Here is a 22,270-nt window from a genome sequence, read left to right as displayed (position 1 = left end):
CATGGTAGCAGGTCAAAGCGCGAACACGAAAATAAAACGGGAGGAAACTGGGGAGAGAAGGGGCGGCCTTTTTCCCGCCCAGCCAACTTTTCGCGTCTTCCTCACTATCTGTGAGCCTGGGCTAACACTGAGCAAGATGCGATGTGCAAACTCTTATTAACGTAGACAGGCGAGAAAAAAATTACTTTATTGAATGATTTTGCTCTGTTGTCCCTACTTTCCTAGTATTTTGGAGCAATTGTCGTGGGGTGTCTATTAGACAGGTGGGCATTTATTAGAGAGGGGTTTCTAATACAAACGTATAAGTGTCGAGGGGGCGTTTATTAGACAAGGGGCCTTTATTTGACAGAGGGCGTAGAGTCTGTTACATTATTTACGGTAGTTGACTATGCAAATACTGCGACAGTCTCAGAGTGTAAAAGAAACTTCGAGCGGTGACAAAGTAACATGCCGTAAGTTCTTTTTGAACATGTTTGAATTATCACATTCAAAGGAATGGAAGGTCGCTTGCGGGAGGAATGGATGGATAGAGTTATTTTGCTTTAAAATGCACAAAACAAAAGTGGATGCAAATAAGCCGGAAATATGTTTTGGAGCTTTTAGCTGGAACAAATGCGCTACCCAGGCGCTGGGGCTACCAGACAATAAAATCACATAGTCACTAACAATAAAATTATTCATACTATTCTTTCCATTTAATTTTATCTTTGATTTGATTGGATAATTTTGCAGACCGGCAAAACTCCTCCCCAGATTTCTCTCTGTTAATGGAAATGACTGGGGAAGGTGAGCGTTGAATTTGGAGGCGAAGAAATCATGGCAAAATGTATCTGTTTTCTTCAAGTCCTTGTCACCAATTGTCAATATAATGAACGTTAGACAATTGTCTTCCTTCTGAGAAGAAATAGGTAAAAAATGGAAGGAGAAGATGACAAAAACGACGTGGTTTATTCGAGTGGAGATGAAGGTGGTGCGAGTGTCATGTCGGAAAGAGTGTCCAATCTTGCCAACAGTATTTACAGCGAGTTTGAGCGAATGATACAAAAATACGATCAAGATGTTGTTTCGGGACTTATGCCGCTCATGGTATCAGTCTTAGAACAGCTTGATAGCGCTTATGGAGACAATAACGAACAACTTGTGGAACTGGAAATTCTGAGTGATGATAACGAGCAACTTATAACGCAATATGAAAGGGAAAAGCAGCTACGAAAGCTGGCTGAAAACGTAAGTGAAATAATCCGTACTTTTGTGAATATTTAGCTATGATTATCGAAATTGAAGTCTTTTGTATTTAATGACGAATTTAGTCATTGTCTGAGTTGATAATTTCTAACTTTCAGTGTGATCTACCTGTTCGATGCATTTGAGCAATTTTGCATTAGTACGCGGAATACTATTGGAATTAATACTATGTTCCACTGCGATTTTTTTTATTGTTGTTGACTGAAAAGTTTCGTGAATTTTAAGCCATGTTTTTGTGGTCAATAATTCATCATTAGTTATTTTTTGCCTTTATTTCGAAAGATCTACGTAAGGCGTTGTCTTTTCGGCAATTTTGCAGCTTCGATTCTAATTTCTTTAATTTTGAAGGTTGTTACTCTTTTTAACCTACAAAAGTAGAAATTGAGTATTCTGATTTAATCGTATTATGATATATTTCTTCATCACCTTGCAGTAAGCTTACTTACATAATAATTTGCTTGTGGGGTAACGATTGTAAGCGTAGTGCTCTTAGTTTTAGCCCGTGACTCTCAAAGGATATATTTTTGGAGCCAAATGTAAATTTTAAAGCTTTACATCAACGGAAATATTCTAAGAACAAATGAAAGAAGTGATTTATTGGCAGCAGCTGAGAGTATTTTCAATGTGTTTTCATTGAGCGAAGTACACGTGGGTACAGTTGTGTCTGAGATCAACAATTTTTTAAATTACAGAAAAGGTAAACATTGTTCAGTACGATTTGTGTACTTCTTCACTACTTTACAGCCGCAATTTTAAACTTCAAAATAAAAATAGTTTTAGTATTTACATCAGACCAGGATTTATCATTCAAAACACTGTAAAATCCTGATTATGATCCTTGGGGTTTTCAAACCTCCACAAGGGGTGAACTATTTACCTGCAAAGGTTACAGGAAAATTGATTATTGGAAGCACTTAGCTCTATAACTTTATATTTATGCATATGAGGAGTCACATCTTTTTCAGCTTTGAAATTCATAGAGATATATATATATTTTTATAACATTTTCTTTGATGTGAATTAAGGATTAAACATAGGTTGCTGTGAATTCTGCTTAATCTTTGGTTTGAACTTTTGAGTTTTTCTTTAACACACGGTCGATGGGTCAGGTTACGGGTCATTAGAGCTTGTTGTTTTAGAAAATAGTGTCATTAATTTCCCTTTGTAACATTTGATGATAACTTAATATCCACTTTACAAACCTCTCACAACATGTGCAAGTCTGAATATTAATTTAATTATGAATTAAATCAATTAAATTTTCTTAAGATTTTTTGAAATTTTTAATGCCAATGAGCTTTTGTTATATGGTAGTGTCAGGGGAGAGGGTTAACCCTTTAAGCCCTAAGAATGGTCAGCATGAAATTTGTCCTCATAGTATCAATGCTTTATAAAACAGAGTCGTCAGGAGAATTGAGGACCTGATCAGGAAAGATGAATCTAATTGATACTTTAATGAATTCTCCCCACTACTTCTATTGAAAACACATAGGGACAACAAATGAGAATAACAATTTTGATATTAGGGTTTAAAGGGTTAAGGGGCAGGGAAGGGTAGTGGTGAGATGGATTAGCCAAACTCTTCAATCATTATATACCAGGGTGCAAAGAAAGTCAGTTTTACAGCTTGTCATTCGGGCAGGCTGTAGCTAGCACATATTAGCCCAAAAGTCATTTCAACTAGCCCGAAGAAAAAAAAATTATGATGAGCATTGGTTACAGTTCTTCTGTAATTTGAATTCCCCCCCAAAAATTCATTTTTCCCATCGGGCAAGTTAAGAACAGAAATCACTAGCCAGATAGCAAAATCCACTAGCCCCGGGCTATTGGACACCACTTTCTTTGCACGCTGTATACACTATGAATTTTTTTCACATTCTTCTTTCTTCGCAGTATGAGCCTTCATAAATACACTTCGCTGCAAAAGAAGGCTCTAAGGAATATATAAGGGCAACAGAATTTAAAGGGCTTGAATTAATGGTAACCTGTTAACCAATGGTTAGTAGTTTTCAACATTTGTCGGGAATAATGTGTCCAAGTGACCAACATGGCTCAAAGGAAAATTTTCTTTTTGAACACTGGCATGGAAAACTCAAGAAAGCAGTGTGAGGAAAAATGTAAATAAGGGCCATTAATCTGCATGAATGGAAAAAGACATTTTTCTGGTTATAGTCCAATGAGGTTAAAAATGGGGAGGGTAGCGCATAAAATTTGTGTCAAATAACCCAGAGGGTGAGTTATCCAAATGCTTGAATTCGAGCCCTGATTTGCCATTGTTTCGGTATTGAGAGTCATAGTTTTGTATTTATTATGCACTCAGAAATACCTTGAGATTGAAGATCAGATAGAAGTTGAAAAGAGAGAAACCCAGAAACAAATTGATTCGCTGGAACATGACAATAAGAGTTTGGAGGCTCGTATCAAGAGTTACCAGGATCATGGTGAGTTTTAAGTCACATTTAGTGAATAGTTAAATCAGTGTGAAATTAAACTATAATTAAATTGAGGGTAAAGGTGGAGGGGGGGGGGGGCTAACAGCTCAATTTTGGAGAGAAGAAATGTACAGTAAAAGACAAGCCTAATTTTCAAGAAAATGGCTCTCTTTCAGGGTGTTCATTAGGCATTGGAGATTGGAGAATTCTCCGTTTACTAGGCAGAATTCTTCAGCAAATATTTGGTAGCCTATGACTATATTTTTTTTCGACATGGAGCCTCTTTCAAAATATTATCCTGCAACGTTACCCCTTTTTCCTGCTACTAGAATTCTTAATGAAAACCCTGTCTTTCTCAAATGAATCCCTGGAAGGAACTTTTGTCTCATTATAAGCCTTATATTTGAGGCTTGCTGTTAATATTACTAATGATAAAGGTACATGCAGCTCTGTAGCTGGCATAATGTTATAACTCATCAGGGCTTGAAAAAAGGTCCATCTGGTAGTCTGGGACAAGCAGATTTTCTTCCTGGACGAGCAACTCACTTGCCTAAAAACAAGAGTCTAGGCAAGTCATCTTCTAACAAAATCATTAAATGAAGTTAAATAAAATATTTATTGAACACAAGGAGCGTGGGCGTGGTTAGCAGTCAGTCATTTGACTCAAGCACGGTCAGCCTTGCTTGCATCACCTCCATGTGCTCAGTACAGCGTGTTCATGGCGGCCACTCTCCTCATTTAGCATTTGGATCATTCTTTTACCCCCGTTCCTCCCCCCCATTATTCTTCCAATGATAAATCAGTGTGACAGGTGCCTGGTTCCATTGGCTAAGGGGCTTATGGCTGGAGGGCAAGGGTTTGCCAGCCATGGGGGCATAACTCAGTCTAGGGGCTGGCTGTGTCAAAGGTGGAAGGCCCTGAAAACTCCGGGCACCCACCTCCACTAAGCGATGGTGTTGTTAACTAAGATGAGCAAGAAGTCGCTCCCAGCAAGTAAAATGTGAGAAAATTAATGCTTGCCAAAAGGACGAGCTGGATTTCACGTTTTTTAAGCTCTGCTTATACTAGGGAATCTGTCATACCTATAGTCAGATGAACAGAGAAACTGACTTCATTGCCATACATCATTATCTTGACACATACTTTTAGTTTTCTTACAATAGTGACAAATCTCTCTCTTTACAGTTGAACGTCAGGATGAGAGAATCTCTGAGATGAAGCGTGAATACCACACACTTCATGAAAGACACTCTGAGGTACAATTATATACACAGTAGTAGGCCATCAATAAATATTTTTTCCAGGAGTCACTTGGCTCTTATATTTCAAAACATTAGTTGCCAGGTATTCTTTAAAACAAACAGGAAATGGTTTTACTCTGTGTTTGTTTTGGGTATATGTTGTAGTTAATTTTTTATTTCAGTTAATTTTTATTTTTTCATTGTTTTGGGGTATGGTAATGTATGCTAATGTAAAACAAAGGAAAAACAAAAATTAACTGCAACATACATACCCTCCAGAATTACCAGGTCTCATCATTTTCTGGTAATATGCACGGTAGATATCCAGTCTGTCTTAAAGTAAACTCAGGAGGCATTACAAGAGACTATATAACAAATCTTCTAGTTTTTTTATGACATCAAGCAACAGCTTTTTTGTTGACACAAGTGGCAATAAGTTCCCTAGATTTATTTTTGCACATTTTCAAAGATTCATAGGCCTTCTATTCAAGGCGTGATAGAGGATTCTAGTCACCACAATGGTAATATATTTTCAGGTTTTGTGCCAGTGTGGAAAATTAAGGTGTATTGGTGCTCACGTTATGCAAAATTTGATGCCATGTGATGGTTGATTACTAGTTTTAATGAAATAAGTGATTGCCTAAGAAAGAGTGATTCAAATCACTCTTAAGAAAAAACTTTCTTAATTGAACAATCTTAATACAATAATTATTGTATTTTTTTTTTTTGGTCTCCAACTGGTACCCATTGCCATTGTCAGTAGGAAATATTTCATGTAAGTGCCAGAAAGCAAAGCAAGTTTCTCCTGATTTTATTCACAAGCTAAGTTACAGTGGTTTCTATTGATTCTAGCTCCTTCATCAGCACATGGAAAGGCTTCAAAGAGATGACAGAAAAGGTCCAGGAACACCTTCAGATGGCACACCAAGGACGCCCTTTAGGTATCCCACTAGTACAAATGAATATTATGATAATTCATCATCAGAGAAGTTTCTGTAGGGATAAAAATTTATTTAAAGAGTATGATTGGGGTGCAATTTCCAAGTTGATCACTAAATACCATTTGTCGAATTATGAAGACAATCATATTACTCCATCCACGCTGTTTAAATTTTATCTCCTCCACTTCCAACAGCACAGTGTAATTATGTAAGTGTGTGAAAGTTTATATCTTAAATTTTTGTATTTTGCTCTGCTTGGTTTTGGTATTTGCACAAAGCACTCCTACCACAAAGTAGAACATCAGGTTACAGATATACTATTCCCTTGGTTATCTTGCTAATGAGGAACTTTGCAGTCAGCTTTGGTCTTTTTTACCGCTACGTACTTCTGTCAAATATTGTCCATTATGCTAAAGTTTCAATATTTTTGTTTTCTGTAGCAGGCCAAGAGCCACTTCTAATACTGATTCCCCACAATCCCCATCATTGGGTACTCCAGTAAATTCTCTAGGGGAATTGATTCCCCCTGAGTCCTCTCCAAGACCCAAGACTCCTGACACAGAAATGCCACTGTTTCCAATCAAGGTGAATGCAAATGAGCTGTCTCTCGAGGAAGAACAACTTGCTAATGAAAGAAAAGGTAGGTGTCTTGGCATGCTGATCTAGTTTCAGGGCAATGCAAAATGTAGCCTTTGCCACAGACGGATCTAAACTACTGGTTCATTTTTTTTGTGCAACAGTCTCAAAATCCTTTTTCTGGGTCCCCACCTGTGTAACAGGATTTGAGTATGGGCCAGGACTGTCAATAAGGGCTGGTAGCCAGCCAAATCCGCCAGCTTGTTAGCCATCCTCATCTCCTTCTACCATAACTGCTAACAAAAAATAAACACCATTGAATAAAATTGTAAAGCATCTGTTTCCCAGGGTTAGATATGTGGAACGTTCAAATCATGCAATGTCGTGGAATGCCTGGGACATTTCAACGGCATATGTTCCCAGTCTTGCATGTATTTTGACGAAAAAACATGGCATCTGCAGTGGAAAATACCTCTTGAAAACCCCTGAAAATGCCATTTTCAAGATTCTAAATTTCAAAATGTTCCTAGTTGCCTCAGCCCTCAAGAACTTGTGCCTTTGGTGTGAGTTCCAAAACTGCCTACTAGCCATTACAAGCCCGCTACTTAAAAACTTTTTGACAACCCTGGTGTGGGCCCTGATTGGCCTGTTAAAAAGCCATTGTTAAAACACCTTTCTAGTTATTCGTTGAGCCTGTTTGGGGCCGAGAACAAGGCTATTGGCACTGCTCATAGGCAACAAAAAAAGCTGATAAAAAAAGTGTGGTGGAATCTTGATTATTAATTTGGTCTCAGAGGAACTGGGGTAAAAAGCCTGGGAAATATAAAGACCAGGTAATTGAAAAGATAAACATTTGTTTTATAATGACCATGTCCTTATCACTTCTGCCATTATTTGTCCTGCAGCATTGGCTAGAATTTAATAACATAATCTAAAAATAACCAAAGGTGAGGGAGTTGCATGCAAGAGATATTTGAATTGCTCCAATGCTGTGCTTTGTGTAAGGTCAAAATGTGCATGATCAGTTTACAAGTGACAGAAGGTCCAAACAAGTCTAAATGAATGCTGGTTACATTCAAGATGCAGTGTTCTCCTTATAAGGAGGTAACTGGTAAAATTTACCACCTGAAGCAACACTTCTTACCATCTGCAACCGCTTGAAGGTTTAACAAACATTAAATAAATTGTTTTAAAAAATGAGCAAGTTGTGGTCCAAACCTATTGCCACAAGGACATGAATGAATATATGGAAAACTACTTAAGTATACACAGCTTTTCTTTTTATGGGCCATGTTTTTTGGAAAGAGAACAATGAAGACAGAGTAAAATTGTTGGAATCAAAAGTTTTAAATTGTTGTCTAAAGATAACAACAGCCGATTTGCATAAAATAGGAGGGAATGACATTTCAGACAACTTAGTTCCTAAATTTCCAAGTGAGGGTGGGCCTTGTCCCTCACTCCAGTCTTCACAATTTGAATGGAATTATCCAATTTCTGAGCTGAATTATAAACATCTGAACAATATAAGGTATTTTCTGTATACAATGATAATATTTTCCCATTTTTTCATGAATTTAACGCGTTTTCCATAGCGAACTTCATTGGACGTTACAAACAATGTCATGCATGACCAACCACTAAACTAATGCTGGTAAAGTTGACCCTGTAAACCAGAGTTAACTTTAAACCGCTTGCAAGGGTAACTCTGACACAAGGGTTACCCTCTCTCCTTGTAAACAGGCCCTAATAAAATAAATGAATAAAAAGATTTAGAGGACACATTTCTTATACCTACTGCTCACAGTATTTACAGGGCTAATTTGATGGACAGTATTTTTCTTGGTTTACTTTGTGTAGCTAAAGGGAGTGACAACACATCTCGAGATGCTTCTCCTGCAACTCAGAACGGTCAAATACCTGATGGTGAAGTTTGTTTTTCCCCAAGTGCCATTGCTGGTAAAGTGGATTTGAACAGTAGTGATGTTGTGATCAAAGGCTCGCGTTCAAGCACAACAAGTTCACTGCAAAGTTTAGATACCAATACCTGTAATGTTTCAGATGTGGACAACATGCCAATCATGACTGTGACAGATGTTGAAAGGGCAATGTCTGGAGAGGCTCATTCCCCACCTGACGGAGACTTTGTTCATCTGAGTAATGATGCAGTAGCCATCATGGCCTCGACACCTGAACTGAACCCTAATGTGTCATCCTCCCCTATTGACGTAGTTAGGAGAGCAGGGTCCAGGCAAGCTGAACGTCCAATTTCCTTGGACTTGGAGTCACTGCCGGAAGGAGTAAGTGCACACTCAATATTTGCAGAACTATCCAGTCAGGAACCTGACATTATTGGGCAGGTGGACACGGGTGCTGATATTACAGCCATGGTAGGAGAATTGGACACAGTTTTGAAAGAAAACAAAGAGTTACTACAAGTCAAGTAAGCCTGGCTTTTCAAGAATTCCAGTAAATATTTTTTGCATAAAAATCTGTTAGACTGTAGTTAATCCTTCTATTTATGGTTTACCTTCTAGAACCAGGCTTGTTACCCAAAAGAATGACCTTCTTAAAAGGGTTGAAGAATTGTCAAAGTAAGTAAGCCTCATTAACTGTTAATGTGAGGATAAGAATGTAAAGCTACTTGATAATTTGTCACAGCCACCACACCTGCTGGCAGAAGTATTTGAAACACCTGGTCAAAAGGCAAAAATGTTCCCCAAATGTCATCTATTTGTCACAAATTTGTTTTATTTTTTGCCTTGAGTTCTTTGTGTTCACATATTTTGGATATAAAGAAGGCAGAATCATCCTTAAACTAGCCTTAGAAGTAGTCATGAGCCAACTTTGTTTCAGTAAGAATATCACTTTTTCTCTACAAATTGTAGGGAGTTTTTTTTCACATTTCCTCCCCATTGGCATCCCGTTGGAGCTTGGACTGACTTTAAGATACTGCTGCTTACATTTAAAGTAATTCATGGCCTTGCTCCTAAATATCTGAGTAATTTATCAAGCTTTAAGTAATCTTCATATAACGTTAGATTTTCAGGTACTATTTTACTTTCTACACCAGATGTTTGAACTAAAACTTCATTAGGTGACAGAGCTCTGGAACATCTCTTCCCAAAGAGCTTCTTGCAATTACAAATGTCTGAAGAATCATTTTTGAGATCTATGTATTGGTGATTGATTTTATTTTATTTACGTAATTTTTGTGCATATAAATTTTATCTTTTTTATTATCTTTTTTCTGTCTCTTGTAATGCAATGTGGTTGTAATGCACAGCTGATCATTCTCATGTTAAGTTGCACACATTAAGTTAGTAAATTATTATTATTATTATTATTATTATTATTATTATTTATCATCATCATCATTATTATTATTGTTATTATTATTATTATTATTATTATTATTATTATCATTATTATTATTATACAAGCAATCTATTTTTTGCTCATAAAAATGTCGTCTTCCTAACATGTCACAGTTAAATTTGAAATGCTAATCTGCAACTGGGCAGAATTTTGCTTTATGTGTGGCCATTTTTTTACATAATTATTCTAGTGAAAAGGAGCTGGCTAGAGATGAAGTTGAAGCTCTTCAGGATACCAAGAACAGGCTGACAACTCACATCTCAGAGCTTGAACAACAACTCAAGAGGTAGCTTTGAACTATTAGTTTCTTGTGATAAAAGATAATTAAAAATGTTTTAAATCCAATGTAATGTGTATGTTTCTTAATTCAATATAACTTGACAGTTCAGTTCAGAATTATAATAAGTGAATAAATAGCTTTGCTAGGGCTGGTATTGAGTTTGTATCAAATTTTATAGATTGAAATTGGGATTTGTTATTTATTTTTATAAATAAAAAGCAAGTGAAAGTGATGAGATGAAGGAAAAATTTTTATCTCCTGATGTTGTCATTGTGTAGTTTCACATATTATAATGTATAAAGCGACATTTTGCAAATAATTGCAAATACAGTGAAAACCCACAAGAACCTAGTTTTTATGAAACTGTTAGGCTAAAAACTTGACCCCCTCTATACTTGAACCGTTTAGCCTAAAATTTGAAACAGGTTCTTAGTTTTTAAAATGTATTTTAAACAAATGTGACTGTAATCTTGCGCAAATAAGACACCTCAACATTCAGGATGTTCTTTGACGTAGATGCCCTATCACTCCAATTGACATGTAAATGCAAAATATGTGAAAAAAATTTTCTGTATTTCTGATGTAAATACTTAATATGTGGCTGAAGACCACTAAATTCTATTAGCTACGATGCAATTTAATTTTTCTTCAGAAAAATAGAACCTATTTAAAAATCTAAATGGTTTGTATGGTTGCAGGCACAAAATTCCATTTACATTTTTCTCTCCTCAGGGTTAAAATGGATGCCGAAAAAACGACTGTTGCATTAAAAGAGGTAAATATACTGCCTTTAGTATTGGAACTAACACTGGTCCCAAATATACAATTCTGTTCTATGCAGAGAAATGTATCTGCAACATGTATTTATGAAATTAATGTAGAGTCAACTGATCAATTGTTTGCGGATACAGCTTGTCGATTCTATTTATTGTTTCAGAGTATTTGAAACAGTTCTGGTAAATATTTAGACCATTTGAGAATGTTGTTTTCTAGGCTAGTGTGTCAGCAGCTCATCGAAAGAGGTTCACACGAGTAGAAATGGCTAGAGTGCTAATGGAGAGGAATCAGTACAAGGAAAGACTGATGGAACTTCAAGAAGCTGTGAGATGGACAGAAATGATCAGGTACCTATTCAATAAAACAGTAGTTGAACTTCTTCATGTACTGCTGATGTTTTGTTGAACTCCGACTAAAATTATATAATACCATAACTGGGAAACTGGGAAAACAAAATGTTAGGTAATCATGGCTTTTTATTACTACCAGTAGTTTTACAAAGCTGTATTCTGTCAGTGTACAAACAGTTAGAATTTTGTATACATTTGACAGTTCAAAAATATGATTCAGGGTGGTTGTAGCTCAATTCCTTTGGAAATATGAATGAGAGAGCAGGTCGTAACCTTTATTCCATTTTCATTTTTAACACACCTGTTTCTCAGTACTCCTGAAGTAATAATCTTTTAATTTTGTAGGGCATCAAAGGAGAGAAATCTTGAATTGCAACAGAAGAAGAAATCATCCATTTGGAAATTGTAAGTTGTATGGTTCTTGTGAAGTAAACAAGGAGTAATGCCAAAAAGGTTACACTAAGTCGCAGGCAACTTTTGCAGCTCTTATAAAAATCTTGAAGGGAGATTTTATTCTTCCTAGGTTCAAAGCGACATTTGAACTTACTGGATGCTTCCTGCATAAGCCCAACTTTATCTCAAAAATTGACAGCTTTTGTCGGCTTTGCAGAACATTTGCAAGAACATTTTGAAAAGGGTGAACGAAAGAGTTTGGAGGAGAACGGTTGAAAGCTGGTACTGCCAAAATAGATAGATTTAGAAATCTGCTGAACATTTAAGGTTACCAGATATCCTCAGGGGTGTCTCGTTTGCAAGTGATATAGCGTGTTCCAGTTAAACTGCTTATTAAAGCGTAAATTGAACTGGGTATCATTAATAAACAAATAATTTTAAAAAACTCTGAAGCGTTGATTGTTTTGAGATTACAATATTATTCACCCACAGTTAGTGGAGCTAATTGAGGAACAGGGGAAGAAGCCTTGCAATCATTTTTGTACTTAGTAAAACTGGAATTACCTACTTTGGAATGACATAGAACAAACTAACCACAAAATTATTTTGCCATTAGTTTCAGCAACCTATTTGGTCCATCTCCTAAGAAACCTGCTCCTCCCATGGTCAGTATCAGATACAACTCCCCTCAGCTGGAGGGAGAGAAGCCTCCTGCCTCTCGACGTAGTAATTCTTTGGATTCAGGATCTGCACCTGGTGCTGCCGCTGCAACTTCTGGTGGTGGAGGATTTGGCAGCGAAAAGTAAGACAAAAATAATCGTTTTAAAAAGCTTTCTTTACATTTGTATTAGTAGCTCTATTAGCAGCATAGCAGAGCACCAAGCACACTCTGCCATCGAGTTTGTCATTGACACTTCTGTAACAATTGTTTTTTCAGTGTAGAGGAATAATTGTTCCAATCCCAACTCTTTAGCCTTGAGGAGGGGTGGTCCATTGTTTTACTGTAAATCCTTGGTGGAAAGTGCTTGTTTTAAATTAAAAAATTTAATAAAGCTAAGTGTTCAGCACTATTATTTTATAAGCATCATTTGAAATAGGGACATTTTCTATTTGACAACATTGAAGGTCATTGGTTTTTTAAAATGACTGACATTGCATATAAAAACAATGTTTAAGCTTCCCTTTAATTTAGAAAGCTGTTTGAACATTTCAGTACCAGCAGAACACTTTTCCTGGTATCAATAGATTAGTGTTTTCTTTTTCCATATTTCCATCAGTGTTCAATTTTCAACTATCTCCTCAAGTTACACACTCCCACGAGAGACCCCTGAGTCAGTGAGTCTCAGACGCAGTGATGAGTGATCTATGATGGAGACAGATGAATTTCGTTCTAGGGGGTACTTATTTAAGATAATCAGACTCTGTCAAGACTCTTGAAGCTTAGACTTCTTCCACTATCTGGGACCATGTTCATTTCATTAATTCATTCTATTTTCTTTCATCTGTAGCTTTGACAGGCAGAGGGTTGTTGACAGAAGAGAGCGCTACAGACAAGTTAGGGCATTTCTCAACTCAGGTAGGTCTGTGCTAAAACATTTAATGCATGTTTTTGGAGTTTTTGACTATAAATCACAGGAAAAAAGTTTTGTTTCTGTTAAGAATGATATAAATGCAGTGAAGCTTTCTTTGCTTTCTCCTGTTTACAAAACATAATGCCAATTAACCCAAGATTCAACATTTTGTCCTACTACAGTTGACTTTCTCTTAACAGACAACTTTATAAAATGGACACCTTGGTAAAGCAGACACCTAGAGTTGGTCCCTGCCTTTCTTTACTCGCTTTATTTGACCCTCTATAGGATGGACATCACTCTTAGATGGACAGTGTCCGTCTTAGAGCGAGCTGACTGTTTTACTTCCCACTGGAAAAAAAAAACAGTTAGAAAGGTCTTGGCAGCATCCACCATGTGAATGAAGGATTGCCTTCCAAAATTGGTTTAGAATATTGACATAAGCCATAACGCCTTCAGGCCTATGAGGACCAGATGTAAGAACTTAAACATTGGCATTCTGAGGGAAATATGCTGACTCAATTTAAACTATAGTAAATTTTATTGCCTTGAAAGTCAAACTTGTTATTAATATCTCTTTCCAGATGTTTCTGAAGGTCGAATGCAAGCTTATGGCTGGAGTCTTCCTGCCAAATATTCAACTGAAGTTGCTGAAGGAGGAAAGAGTCTTGTGTCCGTTCCTGTACCAGTCTACTGTCGTCCTCTTAATCTTAATGATCCCGGGATGAAGGTAAATATTGCATGTTTAAATTTCTTACACAAGTAGCCCAAAGGCATTTTACTCTAGTACATGCTTGTCACTTGTGTTAAAATAAATTAAGGAACTTTTTGTTTGTCATCATTGTACATTGTCTTTATTGTAAGTATTAACACAGTGGGGCAGCACCAGCTCTTAACAAAACTCTTAACAAAACCCCCTCCCCCAGTTCAGTTGTTGCTAGTTCTCTGCCCTTCTCCAAGAAATTTTTTCCAGGGAACCCTGGTTTCCCCCCTCCTCAGAAACCACCACTTCTAATTTCCAATTCAATCAGGAATGCATGTACATGTTTAAAACAATCTCTTAAGAACTCCTAAGTGCTTTGTGGGTTAACAAAGTACAATTTATATAAATTTTTTGTCATTGTACAGATCTGGTGTGCTGCTGGAGTGGACCTGTCTGGTGGTAGAACAAAAGATGGCGGCTCAGCTATTGGTGCAAGCAGTGTATTCTACACAGAAAGTGCTCGTGACCAGGAAGAAGGAGAAAAGGACCCTCAACATGATCCTAAAGTGTCCATGGTTTGGATTGGAAGTAGTACACACTCTTGTAGCAAAGTCACAGTGGTGGATGCGAACTACCCTCAGAATATTTTAGATTGCTTTATAGTTTGCACGTCGCATCTCTTGTGTATCACACCGGTCCCTGGTGCTTCAGAAGGGGATTATCAAAGCTCAGAGTGGACTGTTGAAGGTATATATTGACCATGTCTTTATCTACCAGTAACCCCTTTCATTCGTACACCCCACTACAATAATTATGAGGGACTAATTTCTCCTCATTGGTCCCTGATCCAGGGTTCTCATTAAGTTTTGAAGTTGATAGCTAGGATGATAAAGCAGGCAGCTTGGTAGTCAGTTACTGAAGGCAATCTCAAGCTCTCGCTCTCTGACCTTACCCTTTTCCCCCAGAGAGTAGGTAGCATAAGATATGAAGTAGCCAGTTTTTTAGCTGGTTGTGGTGCACTTAATGAGAACCCAGATAATCAAAGTCAAATAAGCAAATACACCATCTATATGTTAAAGTGTTGTTTCTAGCGTCCTTTTTTCAAGTGGATTTTATACTTAGATGTTCAGCTGACTTTTTCTGTTAGATCCACCTCAGACAAATGGAGACAAGGAGGATTCAACAGCAAGTTCAAGCAAGACAGGATTTTCTGACCCACTAGGTATGACGGTATTTACATGGTTTCCAGAAGTAGAGATCAGTGTAACATGCTTGGATTAAAATGGCCACCTACCCCTCCCCTAAACCAGTATTAAAACTAACTTAGGGCAAACTGTTGGTTTAAGGGAGGCGTGGGAGCATTTTTAAGCATTTTATGATGCACTTATAAGGTCCTTTTTTAAATATCTTTTCAGTAGTAGTTTTGATTTTTAATACAGGGCTGAGTTGTTCAAAGCTGGGTTAAGATAACCCAGGGTTAGTGCGAGATTTGCATTCAGATTTGAAAGCGTAAAAAGCATTTCAGTTTTAATTCTTTTTGTCTACAAGTTGATGATTAGAAGCTCTAAAAATAACAGAGTTATATTGAATTAGTTCTTTTTGTATCAATGTATTTGATAAAATTATTTTAGGTGTCCAGGGACAGGGATCAGATGGTCCAACAGTGACAGATATAACAGCTGGAGAGAGTATGTCACCACTGGCTGGACACATGGACGGAATAGAGAAAATGAGTAGTGTACTGCCTACAATGTGGCTTGGAGCACAATCAGGCTGGTAAGAGCAACAGCATCCATCTCTGCGTCATATTTAACACTTTTTCTAATTTTGAGAAAATAGGTTTTTTTATAAAGCCAAGTCTCAAAAAAAAGAAATAGTAAATCATTTAGAAGCCAACATGGTTCTATAAAATCAATTTAAGTCTCTTCCATTGACTTGTGGTAGTTCCCTTTGTCACTGCCCATCTCTGAGAAAAGGACTGCAAATAATGTTTTTTTCCTTAAGGGACGTCTGTCCAGCTAAGACACCTGAACTCAGTTTGGGAGGCATCATGCATCTTAGATGAAAACTGTGCATAGTAGTTTCATGATTCCCTAGTTGACCGGTTATTGCCACATATTCACTGCAACATTGTTATTTCATTGGTACAACCATTCACGTGCACTGAAGGTTGATTATGTTGAACCAGAAACTCATAAGGGGTTGAAACCCCTTATGAGTTTCTGGTTGAACTTATATGAAATTTAATGCAGTTAACAACAAGAAGAACCACCTCTTGTCAGTCATCAGTCAATGTGGTGGTGCAAGCATGGTCAGCCTTGCTTGCATCAGCTCCATGTGCTTAGTACAATGCTTTCATGGAGGCCACTCGCTTTGTTTAACCTTTGGATTGTGCTTTTCCCCACCCCTTCCCCCTTTATTTTTCCACTAATAAATCAGTGTGACAGGTGCCTGGTTCCATTGGTGTGGGAGCTTGTGGCTGGAAGGTTCAGGTCTACCAGCCATGGTAGCGTAACTCCCTCTAGGGACTGGCTTTGCCAAAAATGGAAGTCCCTGGAAACATTGTACGATGAGGGAGTGTTAATGTTAGCTCTGAGGCTGGTTAACAGCTTTCAACCAGTCAGCCATTCAATGAGATGTTAGTTGCCTTAGAGGGTATCAAAGTACAAAGTATATTCATTTTTTAATTGCTGAAATTAATATCCTGTTGCTTGTTTTTTTTCTTGCAGTGTGTATGTTCATTCTGCCATATCTGACTGGAAGAAATGTATACACTCCATCAGATTAAAAGACTCTGTGCTTAGTATTGTGTAAGTGTATAATGTTTTTATTTAAAGAGAGGTGTAATCTTGGCAGAACCTCCTACCCCTCCTCTGTAAGAACACTGGGTATGCTTCTGTAGGCTTTATGGGAGGTTCATACATGACACGTGCCCTGCATACTGCTCGTATAATCTAGCGAGTTAATAGATGAAGAAAGGTGGTATCGTTAAGCTTGATTAAAAGATGTCACCAGTATACCATCCATTTTTCTGGTTTCTGGTACTTTGGAAATGTTCCTTTATAGGTGGTATGATTTTCCTGCCACAGAAAGTCTCTTCTATGTTCAAGTCCCTTATAATATTTAACAAAAAAAATCAGTAGCCTTTTTCAGGAATTTCATTGAGATTGTACGGACAATGCAAAAAAAGTGAGCAGGAAAAAAACAGCAAGTGGGTAGGTGGGGTGGGGGGGGGGGTAAGGAAATATTGATCGGGACGTTGTTGAATGATAGCTGAGAGACATTGAGTCCTGTCAATGTCTATTTTGTATTTTTTTAATGCAATGCTTTGTTTTTTTCCAGTTATGTTAATTCCCGTGTATTGGTTGCCTTGGCGGATGGTACAGTTGCTATCTTTCACAGAGCTTCTGGTAAGTTAATATTGTGGTGAGCTTTAGTAATCTTGAATAAAACAAATTGATCTGTCCACGAACAAATAATACAGTAAAATTAAACCTTGGACTGTTGAGATTATACCAGCCTGCTGACACAGGCGCGTATTTCCGGTCGTCGCTTCTCTCCACGCGAAAATTTCGGGTGGAGAGAAGCGACCGATCAACATGACTGGCGAGTTGAGCTTTTCGCCTTCAAGACGCTATTCTGGCCAGAAATTGTCGGTTGATCGGCCGTTATTTTTAATCATTGTGTCATTACTGGAGTAATTGTAGCATAAAGGGTATGAACAGATCAGTCTTGCTGTGCAAGTTGCACAAAATATCATCAAGGCAAGACCACACATGAACATGTTCGTTTTTTTATTTCAGATGGCCAGTGGAACTTTAACAACTATCATTTGCTGGATTTGGGCCGGCCTCACCACTCTATACGCTGTATGTCTGTAGTGCATGATAAAGTATGGTGTGGATACCGCAACAAAATCCAAGTGATACACCCACGCAGCATGAAAGTTGAGGTACAACAGTATAGTTTAATGGCCTTTTTTCGATGGCTAACAGCAACTTCCGTCATTTATTAGCTCTTCTTCGTTGATTGTTCAATACTGCTACTCATTTTTCACTTAGGGAGTGGGTTCAGTGCCACCTTAACATTTCAGAAAATAAGGTGACTCTTTACCTTAATCTAGACTGTTCACAGTCCCCTATTTTTTCGTGAGATCGTTTAGATATACTGCGTCGTACAGTCACGGGTATCTTGATTTTCAAATGTACCGAGGGAGTGGGCGTCGACTATTATAGCTCTGGGGCGGGGGGGAGGGGCGAGAAAAATATTTTTCTCGCTTCCTCCCAAACCGCCCCCGCCCCCAAAGTAGTTTTGACACTCATGCAAGATGGCAGCCCGTAACACAAAACGTTAGATCTCGATGATCTTACGGAAAAACAGAAGACTGTGAACAGTCTAACCTTAACCCGAAGGAGAATGCATAACTTATTTTGTAGTTCAAAAGGTCAAGGACAGCACGGTGCTACTATATTTTTCAGAAAACTTTCGATGCTCACCCGAGGCGTGAGAGTCAAGTCCGTCAGCTTGCATGGATAGGAGATGGTGTGTGGGTGTCTATTCGTCTGGACAGTACACTGAGACTGTACAATGCTCACACGTACCATCATTTACAGGACATTGATATTGAACCGTACGTCAGCAAGATGCTCGGTAAGCGCTTCTTTTCTTTCCACTTAATCCTGCTCAACCTGCGGATACACTGAATTCAACACGGCCGTCTCTCCTCTTGTCGACGCTTCTTAAATCTCATATGGCGACATTGAGTTGTGGCCAGTGAAGTAAAACGCTTTAGCGTACACTTTCTTTCGGTTACATTTTCTTTTTAGCATTTTAGACACATGGTCGCCTCTCCACCAACTAAATCGCCAACAAGAATAGAACTTAGCATAGTATTGTTTTGAACCTTAATGTACGGAAATTTCTTAACCGTTACTTTATTTTCATATTTCAAAGAAATGACTAGTGGTTGTAAAACGTTTCTGCCAGTTTATAAATCTATGAAATGTCAAAGTTTACATTCACTGTACCTATGCATGTATTGTTAGTATTTGCATTATCAAGAGCATAAGACGTTCGACACAAGAATCGTCAATTAGGATCGACAGATTTGTATTTTGGTCGACTTTAAATTCGAATAAGCTTGACGAAAAAGTAAAAATCTTAGGTAAGTAATCCTAGGCATTAAAATGTGTCAATTTTTGCAGAATTATTCGTGGCGATTCGTTTGTGGCGAGATGGTTTGGGGGCGAGATGACCGTAAACCATTTTGTTTCACCTCTGTGTCCTCAATTCCCGACCCAGTAGTCCAAAGATTCTTTAGAACTGAAATTGTCTTCGTTATTCTAATTTTGCGTCTGTTAATTTTATTTCAGGGACAGGAAAGTTAGGGTTCTCCTTCGTTCGTATCACGTCACTGATGCTAACCAACGATCGTCTCTGGGTAGGAACCGGAAATGGCGTCATTCTCTCCGTCCCTCTTGTGGCTGCTCGTCCCGCAAGGGATGACGGGGATTCAGCGACAAGTTCCCCTGGGACGGGAGGGACAGGAGGTCCTGGAGGAGCAGTTAGAGTATACAGTAATGAAGGCAAAGATGGCGAGGCACCCAGGGGATCAAGCTTTATGCCTTACTGTTCTATGGTGAGTTGATGGGAGCTTATCAAAAATCCAAAATCTCCATTATATACTTAAACATTGGGTGTTTTGTTATATTCCTAGACTTTCACTTCAACAGCGACAAAGAATAAAGAACGAATTAAGCAATGTCGACTCCGTACTTATAAGGACGCAAATTTTATTTTCTCAATCGTTGAATGATTGATTTACATTGTACTTTCCTTGTGTTATATGCCTCTTGTTCCTCCACTAGCTGCTGTTTCTCTTCTTGGATAACTTCGAAAATCATTGCACTTTAATTGAGACTCCATGTTTGTGTTGTTGTGTTCATTCACGAAAGTGAAAGTTTGCAATGTTTTTTGCTGCCTTTCGTCACGCGTCTTTCCTTCTTGCTCTGATCACGTGCTGTTACATTCTGAGTGCAAGTGGGGAACAATTGCTCAAATGTATCTCGATCAGGAAACATTTGAATTTATTCAGTTCCACGTGATCAAGAATCAATCAATGACGGTCCCTGTTTAGTTATGTGAAAGTCTTGGGATATAACAATGAAGACTTACTTTTTATTGTCTAACAGCTTGTGGCTAACTTTGTTTCAGGTGAACGCGCAGTTGTCATTTCACGGTCACCGTGACTCGGTGAAGTTCTTTGTAGCGGTACCAGGTGCCATGAAGAAAGTATCTCAACCCGCTACCTCGTCCTCAAGGTCAGCAAGTCCCAGTGGACTGTCGGCCAAGTCCAGCGAGGCCATGCTATTGGTATTGTCTGGTGGGGAGGGTTACGTAGACTTCCGGTTAGGAGACGGCGAGGAGACTGCGTTGGAGGAACAAGGAGGCGATTTGATATCTGTCACAACTCGAGGCCAATCAACCAATGAGAGAAGTCATATCATGGTTTGGCAGGTGTCAATAACATGATAGCTTTCTTGCTGAATAACGCAGCGGTAGATAATAAATTCTTCATAATTATTTCTGGAAGCGCTTTTTATTTGTAGGTAGGCAAATTGATTCATTTCACGGGCGGCATAAGTTTATTAATTTGCATTGCACGTAGTCTGTTCAAAGCTTCCCTTTTGCACGATTATCGGGAACGAGCACCTACTTCTTGGCTTCAAATATACCGAGTCTTAACCTCGTCCCCTGAGTTTGCCTTGTCCCTAGGCTTCTTGATGCGTTTCGGGTCACGTGGTCCGAGAAAGTTTTTGAGTCGGATGCGTCACCGAAATGCATTGACCGAGAAGGCCGCTCGTAACGGTGAGCGCTCAATCTCGACGATCTTACGGAAAATTTATAGGGTACTGTGAACAGTCTACATTACCCGTGTATAAAATACACCCCCAAGTTTACAAAGCTTCATTTTAGCTCCTTAAAAGACGATTTACGTTAAATATTGAGTCATCACATTACATGAATTTGTAAATAATTTTCCAACTAATTTCTAAAGTTTCAGAAAGTATTTTTGGTGGTCCGTTAAATTAACTATTAACGCTATTTTGTCAGTTGTATTACCTACCGTCTGACTAGTCTAACTTATATAATACAAATCATTATATCATATACAATTATTATTATTGCGGGTTATGTCCAAGGTCATATTAGTCCTAGTGCAAATCAAAAAGTGGTTCATCAAAGTTATAAATGACACAAAAATGTAATGTTTATTCTTCAGGGAAAGTCGTACCTTCCGTAGTGAATTATATTGTATGGCTCAGAGAAAAATAGTTTGGTTTCTTCATCTTATAACAAAAAAATTTCGGAGGAACATCGAGTGTTCTGTACAATGTCTTGTGGAAAGTTTCAAAGGGTTATTTACCTTGAGAGCAGAGGTTTCTTTCTGGAATGGCTTTAGCATTTGCAAAGTCGTTCGCGTCGCTTGTTAGTCGCGTTTTTTTTTTACGCGACTGACAAGCCACGCGAACGGCCTTAAAAATATAAAAAAAAAAACACAGAAAGAAACCCCTTCTCGCAGGGTAAGGGTCGTTCTGAGATGGGTACAAAAACTGATGGTTCCCTTTCCACCTCTTTCAAACGATACAAATACATCTTAAGCCTTTTCTCTCAAGTCCAAATAATGTATTATTAACTTTTGTAATTTTCAACCATTTGTAGTTTGAAAGTTGCGACCAATCCTTTTGGTTTTGATCTTGAAAAATATTAAGTAATATATGTTTTTAGACTTTAGTGAAATAGTTATTTTTTCGTATAATTTCAGAATCTCGATTTTTGTACACGGGTGAAAAGGCAAAGATGCTTGCAAGGAATTTGGTTGTAAGCATTTCTTCTTTCGTCTTTCATGGTCTTAGATCCTGAAATAGTTTTTTTCAATAACAAGTAATAAAAAGAGAAACAAGGCAACCTAGACCTTACAAGATTTATTTATTGTCTATAGTTTTGCTCTTCACTTTATTATCTGGGGCTTAACAAATATATTAGAAGATTCATTCCAAACTCCTTTACTTTAAACATCGCTGTCAATATACTATAGTAGTAAATGAACAAATTCAGCAGAACAAAAGATCTGTCTGAGACGTAAACAATAAAACATGCATTATTAAACAGTAATATTTTATCTCTTTTTCCTTGTACCATGGGTAACGTGTTTGCAGGTGCTCCCCTCTCAGGAAACATAGGGAAAAGGGTTTTTTTTCTGGGGCAAAGGAGCGTAGACCAAGAGGGGTAACCCTTGTAATTGGATCTATTACACAAGCTTATGAAACAGTCGTAATGATCAGTTCATAAAAAATTGTCTAATAGAGTGGGACTTATTACCCGT

The 22,270-nt window shown here is 37.9% G+C and overlaps 1 protein-coding gene across 1 annotated transcript; it reads left to right on the top strand.

Moving 5' to 3' along the window:
* Positions 1–774: 774 nt before the first annotated feature.
* On the top strand, positions 775–22,073 carry LOC140949295 (C-Jun-amino-terminal kinase-interacting protein 4-like). Its single transcript, XM_073398529.1, has 23 exons — positions 775–1,227; positions 3,566–3,686; positions 4,863–4,933; positions 5,771–5,859; positions 6,300–6,499; positions 8,293–8,875; positions 8,970–9,026; positions 10,001–10,096; positions 10,823–10,865; positions 11,084–11,214; positions 11,563–11,622; positions 12,227–12,412; positions 13,119–13,186; positions 13,766–13,911; positions 14,310–14,631; positions 15,032–15,106; positions 15,516–15,660; positions 16,614–16,694; positions 17,227–17,294; positions 17,688–17,836; positions 18,363–18,534; positions 19,257–19,522; positions 20,098–22,073. The coding sequence occupies exons 1-23, from the start codon at positions 916–918 to the stop codon at positions 20,413–20,415; spliced, it is 3,759 nt and encodes a 1,252-aa protein (XP_073254630.1). The 5' UTR covers positions 775–915; the 3' UTR covers positions 20,416–22,073.
* Positions 22,074–22,270: the final 197 nt, after the last annotated feature.

Source organism: Porites lutea, chromosome 9, assembly GCF_958299795.1.
Source record: "Porites lutea chromosome 9, jaPorLute2.1, whole genome shotgun sequence".
Classification (NCBI taxonomy): Eukaryota; Metazoa; Cnidaria; class Anthozoa; order Scleractinia; family Poritidae; genus Porites; species Porites lutea.
Note: the sequence above shows the minus strand (reverse complement) of the source record. Positions and strands in the feature narration are given on the sequence as shown.